At 43.9% G+C, this 12,324-nt stretch overlaps 1 protein-coding gene across 1 annotated transcript; it reads right to left on the bottom strand.

Moving 5' to 3' along the window:
* Positions 1-3,054: 3,054 nt before the first annotated feature.
* Positions 3,055-12,324, bottom strand: rtca (RNA 3'-terminal phosphate cyclase). Its single transcript, XM_034220697.1, has 11 exons — positions 12,118-12,324; positions 11,891-11,991; positions 8,280-8,423; positions 7,921-8,044; positions 7,487-7,545; positions 5,260-5,401; positions 4,423-4,544; positions 4,272-4,330; positions 3,798-3,892; positions 3,605-3,709; positions 3,055-3,371 (listed from the first exon to the last, which is right to left on the bottom strand). The coding sequence occupies exons 1-11, from the start codon at positions 12,286-12,288 to the stop codon at positions 3,273-3,275; spliced, it is 1,221 nt and encodes a 406-aa protein (XP_034076588.1). The 5' UTR covers positions 12,289-12,324; the 3' UTR covers positions 3,055-3,272.

Genomic DNA, 12,324 nt, shown 5'->3' on the forward strand with positions numbered 1-12,324 from the left:
GATGGAGGAAGAGACATGAAGAAGAGGGGACACATGTTGATGTAGAAGAGACATGAAGAAGAGGGGACACATGTTGATGTAGAAGAGACATGAAGAAGAGGGGACACATGTTGATGTAGAAGAGACATGAAGAAGAGGGGACACATGTTGATGTAGAAGAGACATGAAGAAGAGAGGGACACATGTTGATGTAGAAGAGACATGAAGAAGAGGGGGACACATGTTGATGTAGAAGAGACATGAAGAAGAGGGGACACATGTTGATGTAGAAGAGACATGAAGAAGAGGGGACACATGTTGATGTAGAAGAGACATGAAGAAGAGGGACACATGTTGATGTAGAAGAGACATGAAGAAGAGGGACACATGTTGATGTAGAAGAGACATGAAGAAGAGGGGACACATGTTGATGTAGAAGAGACATGAAGAAGAGGGGACACATGTTGATGTAGAAGAGACATGAAGAAGAGGGGGACACATGTTGATGTAGAAGAGACATGAAGAAGAGGGGACACATGTTGATGTAGAAGAGACATGAGAAGAGGGACACATGTTGATGTAGAAGAGACATGAAGAAGAGGAGAGACAATGTTGATGTAAGAAAGAGGGACATGAAGAGGGGACACATGTTGATGTAGAAGAGAACATGAAGAAGAGGGGGACACATGGTTGATTGTAGAAGAGACATGAGAGAGGGGCCACATGTTGATGTAGAGAGACATGAGGAAGAGGGGACACATGTTGATGTAGAAGAGACATGAGGAAGGAGGGGACACATGTTGATGATGTAGAAGAGACATGAAGAAGAGGGGACACATGTTGATGTAGAAGAGACATGAAGAAGAGGGGGACACATGTTGATGTAGAAGAGACATGAAGAAGAGGGGACACATGTTGATGTAGAAGAGACATGAGAAGAGGGGACCACATGTTGATGTAGAAGAGACATGAAGAAGAGGGGACACCATGTTGATGTAGAAGAGACATGAAGAAGAGGGAACATGTTGATTGTAGAAGAGACATGAAGAAGAGGGACACATGTTGATGTAGAAGAGACATGAAGAAGAGGGGACACATGTTGATGTAGAGAGGACATGAAGAAGAGGGGACACATGTTGATGTAGAAGAGACATGAAGAAGAGGGGACACACTGTTGATGTAGAAGAGACATGAAGAAGAGGAGACACATGTTGATGTAGAAGAGACGTGAAGGAAGAAGAGGGAGACACATGTTGATGTAGAAGAGACATGAAGAAGAGGAGACACATGTTGATGTAGAAGAGACCATGAAGAAGAGGGGACACATGTTGATGTAGAAGAGACATGAAGAAGAGGGGACACATGTTGATGTAGAAGAGACATGAAGAAGAGGGGACAATGTTGATGTAGAAGAGACATGAGAAGAGGGACACATGTTGATGTAGAAGAGACATGAAGAAGGGGGACACATGTTGATGCAGAAGAGACATGAAGAAGAGGGGACACATGTTGATGTAGAAGAGACATGAAGAAGAGGGGACACACGTTGATGTAGAAGAGACATGAAGAAGAGGAGACACATGTTGATGTAGAAGAGACGTGAAGAAGAGGGGACACATGTTGATGTAGAAGAGACATGAAGAAGAGGAGACACATGTTGATGTAGAAGAGTCATGAAGAAGAGGGGACACATGTTGATGTAGAAGAGACATGAAGAAGAGGGGACACATGTTGATGTAGAAGAGACATGAAGAAGAGGGGACACATGTTGATGCAGAAGAGACATGAAGAAGAGGGGACACAATATGAGAAACTACATGTGAGCCAACATTTATAGCTTGTATACGTAAATTAATAAAACAGGATTTTACCATCAAACTGTTTTTATACTTTCATAAATGTCATATTAGGATAAATCGATGGTTTACACCTCGTGCTTATCTCTCTGGTTTAGACCTAAAGCTAATATCGAGCTAACCCCCGATTTATAAATCTCAGATTGTACCCCTCACAATTAACCCCGGAGTTTGGCCCTTCGTTAAACTCTCTATTACCCCTCACGCTAAACTCCCAGATGTACACGTCACTTTATCACTGAAGTTTACAACGGACGTAAAATCCTCGTATTTACACCTCATGCTTATCTATCGGGTTTACATGTTTTACACTTTCAGATTTACTCCTCATCCTAAATTCTCAGATTTAGACGTCACCCTAGAGACACTGTAGTTTACCCCAACGTTAAACACTATTTTTCCCTTACCTTAAAGTCCCAGGTTTATAACTCACAATTACCTCTTGGTTTACACGTATTGTAAAACTCTCATTTACCCCTTTCTTAACATCTTCATTTCAAACCTTTATTTAAGCAGGTGAATCCCATCGAGATCATCGACCTCTTTTTCAAGGCAAGCAGGTTCCACATGAAGACAGAAAACCAGAAAGGACATCATACAACACAGATACAGGGATTTACAACTGACATACATGGTTCATGGTTTTGCCATGAATTTAAACTAGAGTTGACATGTCACGTTAAAGTGTTGGTTTTCCTCCTGACGCAGAAAGCCTCGGGTTTACAGCTCATGCTAATCTCTCGGGTTTACAGCTCGTGCTAATCTCTCGGGTTTACATTTCACTACCGAATTTAAAATTAGGTTTTTCTTTGATTAACCCCCAACGTCAAACTCAAAAAGTGTACCTCTCACTTAACTCTCGAGGTTACCCCTTATGCAAGACTCTCATATTTACACTTGGTGGTAAAATCTCTGGCTTACACCTCATGTTATGAATGTCCAAGTTTACCCTCACGCTCAGCTCTGACTGTAAAACTCTCCCGTTCACACCTCGCTTAACCCGGTTCATGTTAAAGTGTACAGTTTACCCCCAACGCTGAAGTCCCAGGACACCCCGATGTTACCCCTGATGTCTTGGCTTCACCCCGATCAACTCCCAGATTTCCCCCTCACGTGAAACCAGGATTATGTCTCTGTCCAGATGCATTATGGGAAATGTAGGATTAATTGTTTTTAGAAGTCAGAGAGCCTGAACAACAAAAACAGCATGAAGAAGAGATTTAAAAAACAGAAACGGTTTTATTGATTTATTACAGTTTTAATGAAACACCCTGAGAGACAGCAGCTGGGGGGGGGGCATGAGCAGCAGTGTGTGTGTGTGTAGGTGTGTGTGTGTGTTCATGTCTCTACAGGCGAGTATGTACGCGATTTGTTTATGTGTTTCTCTAAGGGTGTTTATATGCATGTCCCTTCATGTGTGTGTCTACGTGTGTGTGTCTACATGTGTGCGTTAGCTGCTCCTGACCCCTCACACTCGATGAGGAACGTGTCGTCGTTGCTCAGCTCGTCGTCACACTTTGTTATTGTGAACTTTGCCTGAAAAACACAAAACATTTAGTTATTGTTTACACTTTAATACTCCTTTATATGAAGCAAAAGCTAGTCTGTGCTTTCTCTCATGATGAGCCGACACCAGTGTGTAGATGTCTGTGTATTAAAGTATATACACAGGAGTATTAGTTCATATATACACAGGAGTATTAGTAAAGCCTTGAATCCTTGAATGTATATATATATATATATATATATTGAAATGTGTTTCCGCGGACCTGAGTCAGCTTCTCTGCGATGTGGATGGCCGTCTGTGTGTGCTGCGTCACCGGTCCGGTCCGGATCCGAGAGGTTCCCTTCGCCAGCGCCATGAAGATGATGACCTGAGGAAGAGGAGGAGGTCAGAGGTCAGCATTTAGAAATCCATACGTTCACAGTGACCTCACTGTGGTGTCATGAGGGGCGTCTCACCTGGTCCTGCAGGAACTCGTCCACACAGCCGTTGTGTCGGACGTTTCTCAGCAACATCTCAGCAGCTTCAGCACCAATCTGCTCTGCATACACACCTGACAGATAGACACACACACACACACACACACACACACACACACACACACACACACACACACACACACACACACACACACACACACACACACACACACACACACACACACACACACACACACACACACACACACACACACACACACACACACACACACACACACACACACACACACAGTTTGATAATCACTTCATTGGAAACCAGACTTCATGTACAACATTATAATATCTGATGTTCTTGCCTCTTCATTTAGCATGCGAGCCTACTTCATGTAATAATAATGATACGATGAGCTCCATTATGTCTTTGCTGCCGGTTTAAAGTGAAAATGAAGAGTTTAAAGTTAGTTTGAATCTCTCCTCAGGCGAGGCGCTCACCTTTCCTCCCCAGAGCCGATCCTGCAAACACACACCCTGTGGAGGACTCTGCGATGATTCTGCAAACACACAGAGAGAGATGGACCAATGAGAGACGGAGCTGAATCACTATCACAGTTTCCCATGATGCTCTCTGGCAGTGAACTCTTACATGATGCCGTTGGCGTTCCCGGTGGCGTTCTCCTTCTCCTGCAGCGCGGGGATGTTGATGTACAGATCTTTGATCTCTCTCCTGATGGTGCGCACCGCCGCAGACGACATGTCTTTAGCCAGCTGAGACACACACACACACACACACACACACACACACACACACACACACACACACAGGTCAGCTGATCATCCAACACCCACTACGACATCACTTCCTGTCACCACAGAGGCAGCTGTGCAATATATACCTGGCTGCTATATCTTCAGACTGTTACAGGATGTGTATTTTCAAAACCTCAACAAAACAAAAGCCTCAAAACCCACCTCTTCAACTCTGTATCCATAAGCCCCCCCCCCCCCCCTCTCAACCAACTTCCACCTGACTGCTTTGTTTGTCTACCCTCCCTCCCAAATGTAAAGCGTCTTTGGGTTCAAGAAAAGCGCTATAGAAATAAAATGTATTATTATTATTTAGTTTTTAGTCTTTAATATTTGGAGGTAACATTGAGCCGTCTCTTCTCTGCTGTAACAATGCGTGTGGGACTAACAGAGGGGCTCTGAAACACGTTGGGACCATGGACCCCTGGTTTCATGTGACCGTGACGTGATATATGTGACCTGTTGTTAATGTTCTCTTTGATCCGTTCGCCTCCATCTACTGGCCTCATCCTTTCTGTGTCACTAATGCTGTTGAGATGTCTGTTATCTTCTGGCCGGGACAACAGCTGGAGATTAGCCATGTTGGCTGAAGCTGATCCACTTCCTGTTTGTTGTGACAGTGGATCAACGGGGGCTGTCCACGGCGCCATGAACACACACCAAACTCTGTTCTCACTTTGTAGGGCAGGACTCCTGCCACGAAGGCGCGCCCGTAGCACTTGGTGAGCTTCCCTCTCTCCGTCATCAGCACCGGCTGCAGCTCCTTCACCGGGTTCACCGTCACCATCACCTCGCCTCCGCCCTTAGGGTAGTACGCCCTGAAACACGCACACACAGTTACAGACACACACACACACAGTTACAGACACACACACACAGTTACAGACACACACACACAGTTACAGACACACAGTTACAGACACACACACAGTTACAGACAGTTACACACACACAGTTACAGACACACACACAGTTACAGACACACACACACAGTTACAGACACACACAGTTATAGACACAGTTATAGACACACACACAGTTATAGACACACAGTTATAGACACACACACAGTTACAGACACACACAGTTATAGACACACACACAGTTACACAGACACACAGTTACAGACACACACACAGTTATAGACACACACACAGTTACACAGACACACAGTTACAGACACACACACAGTTATAGACAGACACGGACACACAGTTACAGACACACACAGTTATAGACACACAGTTATAGACACACACACAGTTATAGACACACAGTTATAGACACACACACAGTTACACACACACAGTTACACACACACACACAGTTATAGACAGACACACAGTTACAGACAGACACACACAGTTACAGACACACACACAGTTATAGACACACAGTTATAGACAGACACACACACAGTTACAGACACACACAGTTATAGACAGACACACACACACAGTTATAGACACACACAGACACACACACACACAGTTATAGACACACACACACACAGTTATAGACAGACACAGTTATAGACAGACACACACAGTTATAGACACACACAGACACACACACCACAGTATACACACACACAGTTATAGACAGACACACAGTTATAGACAGACACACACACACACAGTTATACACACACACACACACAGTTATAGACACACACACACACAGACACACACACAGTTATAGACAGGGATGCTCCGATCAATCGGTCACCGATCGAGATCGGCCGATACTCACTCTCTGCCGATCGATCGGTGCTCTCTAAACATGCCGATCGCATGACGTAAAATACATGACACTCTTCTCTGTGCGGCAAAACAAGCTCGCCAACATGTCTTCACCGGTCTGGCATTATTTTAAGGTGTCCGAAAAAGACAGTAAAATAGCGGAATGCAACGTGTGTGAAATCCTGCAGCTCCGCCCGCCGGACCGGTGAGCGAAACACACACAGGGAGAACCAGACCGCAGTTCAGTTCCTCATATTCCAAACGAGAAGTTACGGTAGCAAATCACCCGGTTCTTTAGGACCAGAACTATTACCGGGATACAACCCGGAGGAACCAGGCATGGAGGGAGGAGCCAGAGACAGTGGGTGAAACTGGTAGGTTTTCGCCTGTTTGGGGAGTTTATATATATATATATATATATATATATATATATATATATATATATATATATATATATATATATATATTGCTCGCATAAAATCCCCGGGGTTTTTTGCTTTGTATGTCGGGGGCGGGAGATTCATGTGATTGGTTGTTGGTCGCGTTGCTCGCAAAAAATCCCCAAGCTTTCAGACACGCCCAGCTCCAAGATTTTCAAGATTTGTTCAAAGCTGCTGTGTGGACGTACCGTAAGAGTTAGACCTAACACACTTAGCTATTTGATCTACCTCTGGAACAAGATAAACTAGTTATTATAAATATATTTATTCTTCATTGTCGGGTCACTCATTAGTTGCTGGATCAGTGAGCTGCATGAGATACAGACAGGCTGTCAGGAGAGAGAGAGAGAGGGAGAGGGGGGAGAGAGGGGGAGAGGAAAAGAGAGCGCTTCCGCTCATCTCTCCCGTGTTATTCTCCAAGTGAATGTAAACTTGAATAATGTACATCATTTGAATGTAATAATTAAGTTGTTGTTTGTGGAAGCTCCAGAGAATGAGCATTAACTGAGTTTAAACATCACTTTAAATGGAAGATTTAAAGTGATGTTTAAATCTTCCATTTAGGCCCCGCCCACTCGATCGGATCGGCCGATACTGATTCCGGCGATCGGCCCCGAAATTGGCGATCGGAGCATCCCTAGTTACAGACACACACACACACAGTTACAGACACACACACAGTTACAGACACACACACGTTTCTACGGAGCAGGAAACTGACCTCAGTCTGACGTCACAGTCAAAGTGGACTCCAAACTTCTCCATGGTTGGTTTAAACACCTGAAGAAGAAGAAAACCAGCCGTTAACATCCATCCATATTACAGGCTGTTAGCAAAGTTTACTTTTACACCGCCTGTAAACAGCGAGTACATACGGTGTTTTTAAAGTGCATATTTACAATGCTCTATCTGTATTAAAGGAGTGTTTTCAGTGTTGATGTCAAATGTATATTTATGGTGTAATTAGTGTTAATATAGTCTGTATTTGAAGTGTACATATATTGTAATCAAAGTGTTTTTGCAGTGGTATAAAGCGCATTTCCAGTGTATCTGCAGTGAGTATTTACATTGTACATATACAGTATTGTTAGAGTGTATAAACAGGATGTCCTCAGAGTATCAGTGTGTATGACAGTATATCTCCAGTGCAGGTACCTTGACGGTGTAGTCGATCTGAGGAGCCATCTCTGCGTTGGTTCCTCCCTTCAGAACGAGCTGTGAGGGTCCGTCAGCGAACACAGCGCAGGGGAGGGAGGCCTGCAGCAGCAGACACACACTCCTAACACACACACATTATAAGATTAATAAGATGAACCTTGATTGATCTCCCTTTGGGGAAATACAGTGCCAGAGTTGTAGAGAGCGAAGAAGCTGCCAGAGAAGGTAACATGCTTCATACTTAACAAGCTATATGAGCGAACACTTAGTCCGGACACACACAGTGCATTTAAACAACGTGTTATCTATAAGGTGTGTTTACAGTGTTGATGTATTTAGAGTGCATTCAGACTCACCCGGCTGTCTGTGGGTCGGCTGTGTGGTTTCCACAGTGGATCTTTCCTGGAGTCAGACTGATTTCAGTGGAGCCGATCTCTGCTCCCTGCAGACTCCCAGAACACAGATCTGAGACCAGCTGCAGGCCGCTCAGGTGCTGAGGTCTACACACACACACACAGTATATATCTTTATGATACAGCAACTGCAAACAATAGCCATCTTCGTCGCACACTCCTCTGCACATTGTCTTTAAGAAACCGTTGTAACTTCTGTACGGAGCACGAACAAAGGTTTGGCTTCGGGTCAAGATAAAGCAGTAGCTCTCAAACGGGTTGGGTTTAAAGAAAGAAATGTTCCTGCTTTTGAGTTTGCTTCGTCACGGCTGAATGCACTGTGTAAAAGCCAGCTAAATGTAATGTACCATCATTAAATATGATCCTTTAGAGTAGAGCAGGGTCTCTGCAGGAACCCTGGAGTCACATGGAAGACCCTTTCCGTACATGTTAAGACCTCATCTCCACGTTGAGTTCTAACCGGTTACCTTGGCGACACACTTCACCTCACATTCACTATATACAGTATTGATTGTCCTTCCTCCTTATCTTCCAACCATTTGGACGCAGACTTGCATTTCCCCATAACGATGTTGCTTAGCAACCGGCGTAAACGGAGCTTCGCGCTATCAAGCAGTGAGCGTGCGATGTCCTGTTCAGATGACGTCAAACCCAACGGGATGCCATCAATAAACTACAGAATCACACGACACACCTACGCCATGATTACATTCAGGCAGACTGCAGAACACAACCTCTCTGGATACTTTATATACTTATTGAAAACAAGCTACAACATGTAACACCTTGGACAATGCCCTTTTTTCGCTAAATTGATTTATCAACTTGTAATACTTTAAGACCCCGCGGACCCCCTGTAGACCTTTTTATGCATTTCCTTATGTTGTTTATGTTTTGCTCCACCATACACCAAAGCTAATAACTTGTATGTGACCTGGCAGTAAACCCCATGCGTGGGACATGCTAACAAAGCTACATTTAGCATTTCCTGTATTATTACTTAGAACTAAACCGACTAAACGTCCCATGAGTGTTGAGGGTGTTCTGCTCATGATAACAAAGACAATAACTTATGGATGCAAGAAAATCTCAAGACGTCCATTTAGAAAATTACACAAATCTGACCTTTTGGGGAATTTCACTGCAAAGAAACATCTATTATTAAAAACAGCTGTGTGCTCCTAAAGGCCCGGACACACCAAGCTGACACCAAAGAACTCACACAGACCGACCCCGACTGTTGCGTCGCCTCGGCCACGTGTCGCACTGGAACACACCGACTTCAGCCGACGGCCAAGAAGCACGTACGAACTGCGCATTCGTGAGTGGCAATAACTCTCCTTACCAGAAGGCGGCGGTAGTGTGTATTCGACATTCAAAAGAGGCAACAACCGGAAGACACACTGCGTGATAACCGAGAGAAGAAGAACGGACTGCGTAATATAAACAACAAGTAGCGTGTGCGTTCCATGCTCTCTCTACAGCGAGAAGCTCACGGGGCTTTCCCGAACCTGAGTCGAGAGCTGGAGTTCAATGAAGTCTCACATTTGCCTTCTTAAGTTTGTTTGGGTCCCTCACTTCCGTTTCGCTTCTCATGCTCTGATTCGTTAGCTGAACAGCCAATCAGAGGGATTTCTTTGGCCGACTGCCGCTTTTCGGCCGGAAAGGCGTCGGCACGGCCGAAAAGACACGACGGTGTGGGACACACCAATCTGAGTAGGGCGTGCCGACGCTTATCGTCGGCCAAAATCGGCTTGGTGTGTCCGTCCGGCTTAAAGTGAAACGGCACACATGAGATCAATAAACGTCAAGATCAGCCATGATGCACAGCTGCAGAAGAAAGACTGACACAGAACTTTTCCGTCTCATTTCCACACATTTGAAGCGTCTGCATGAGGCGGGTGGATGCAGAATGTAAAAGCGACTTTAGTTGATTGATTGTATAGAAGATTTGCCGATGCGTCTGAACGGACTTTAAGTGCATTGACGGTGTGTTTACAATGTGTTCTACAAAGTGTATGTATGGGGTTTAATTGCATTGCATTTGCTGTGCGTTAACAGGGTATATAAATAGTGCCGTTTTCTATGTAAAATGGATATTAACAGTTTAATTAGTGCTTATAAAATTGATTTCGGTGAGAATTTATAATAAATACAATAATCTATGGAAGCCAGACAAGCTAATCTCAGAAGTCCATTGAAAAAATACCCAAATCTGACTTTTTTTAAAAATATTACTGCAAATAAACATACAAGTCATCTATTATTAAAACAGCTGTGTGCTCCTAAGAGACTGCTGGTGAAATCGGCACACATGAGATCCTTCCAGCAGATCAATAAAGCTAATTATCAGCCATGATGCCCAGCTGCCGGTGAGGGAGGAGGACTGCGACACAGAATCTGTTAAGTTTTCCGCTTCATTTCCACACATGTACAAGCTTCTGCGTGAGGAAGATGGATGCATGTACATCGACTTCATGTAATTAACTAAATTAATAATTAAATCTTATAGTAGTTATGCTCGTTTCAGAAACTCTTGAGCTATAACCCGATGCATGCAGTCTGGTCTCCATTGATGCTACGCATATCGTTTGATCAAAGTTTCCAAACAGCAGCACTTAAAATAAACTTTTATCCAACAGGTGATTTCAACCTGGATCCAGCATGTTGTTAGAAACAATAAAGTAGTAATAAATACAGCAGCTTTTCTGTTTTTATTGTTATCTGCAGAGTAAGTTAGCGGCTGCACTTTAATGAATAGGCTAACGTTAGCCTGCTAGCTCCTGGCCATGTCTGTGCAAAGAGAGAGAGGCGGGGCTCCGTTCATTCCTATGAGACTCGCTCTGTGGCGCGTGAAGACCGAAATGCATAACAAAGTACCCGTATGTGGGCCCACTGAGCATGCGCAGTTGAGGTTTCCCTTAAGCCTCGCCTCCGCTCTCCCTCTCAATCAGATGAGTGAAGGGAGAAATACAGTCTGGATTCAAACAAGTGATATTAAAGTGTTAGTTTATTTTGCTCAAATTATTTACAGACGTCTCTTTCCCAGACAGTCCACAGATGTTTAACTTTCACGGTCAACTTGTATTTCTTCTACTGCTTAGTTCAGTTTTATTTTCTATTTTGAGATGAAAATTGTTTATTTTCATTGTGTATATATGTTCACAGATTGGTATATAATATAATATTTATAATTTATTCCGTATATTTTATACTGTTTAGATACTCTGAATATAGGTCTTTGTTTTACTGAGAATATGTTTATATTGTTTTGTTGTTATCTTTATTTCATTTCAAATGTTGAAGTACTTTTGTAATTATTGTAGATTGACTGTCAAAATGCTGCGTTGATCAATATAATTTCCTAATTTGGGATCAATTAAGTATCTATCCATCTATCTAATGTAAATCAATGGGAAACAGTCCTTTTGGGCTAAAATGACGTCATACGGGTTGTAGTACCACCGTCGGCCACTACGTTCATTCACAAAAAACTGCCTCATCGCTCTCCCTTCCTGGGGTTTTGAGCTACCGCAGAGCTAACGCTAACTCACCTGAGCCCCGGCGTGCTCCTGCCGGCCCGGATCTTTGTGATCTTCACGGAGGTTCCCGTGATGCAGCTGAGCGCCGCGGAAACCCGAAGGATCTGCCCGCCCTGAGAAGAAAGAAAACGGGGAGGAAACTCATCACACACCGGTCAGAACAGCCAGCTAGCTAGTTAGCTCCTCTGTTAGCATGTTAGCAGCGCGGTGATATTAAAGTGTTTATTGAATCTACTCACGCCCTCCATCACGCTGCCGTCGATCTCCATCACCTCAGATTCCATCTTCTGCCGAACACCTAACTTTAACTGTTTAACAGAGAGTCTGCTTCTGAACCGCCGGAAAGATGCTGCCGATTCAACTTCTGTGTGTCGAGTTAGACGGAACAGCCTCACGCACTTCCGGTGCATTTCAAAATAGAACGAGGAGTTGTTTTGCTGCTGTGA

Source organism: Gymnodraco acuticeps, unplaced genomic scaffold (assembly GCF_902827175.1).
Source record: "Gymnodraco acuticeps unplaced genomic scaffold, fGymAcu1.1, whole genome shotgun sequence".
Lineage (NCBI taxonomy): Eukaryota > Metazoa > Chordata > Actinopteri > Perciformes > Bathydraconidae > Gymnodraco > Gymnodraco acuticeps.

Excerpts from the sequence above, each read along its gene's own strand:
- rtca (XM_034220697.1), bottom strand. The coding sequence starts at position 12,288 with ATGCACCGGAAGTGCGTGAGGCTGTTCCGTCTAACTCGACACACAGAA. Across the intron at positions 8,045-8,279 it reads GCCGACCCACAGACAGCCGG|GAGTGTGTGTCTGCTGCTGC; the intron begins GTGAGTCTGAAT and ends TGTGTGTGTTAG. Across the intron at positions 4,331-4,422 it reads GGGAACGCCAACGGCATCAT|AATCATCGCAGAGTCCTCCA; the intron begins GTAAGAGTTCAC and ends GTGTGTTTGCAG.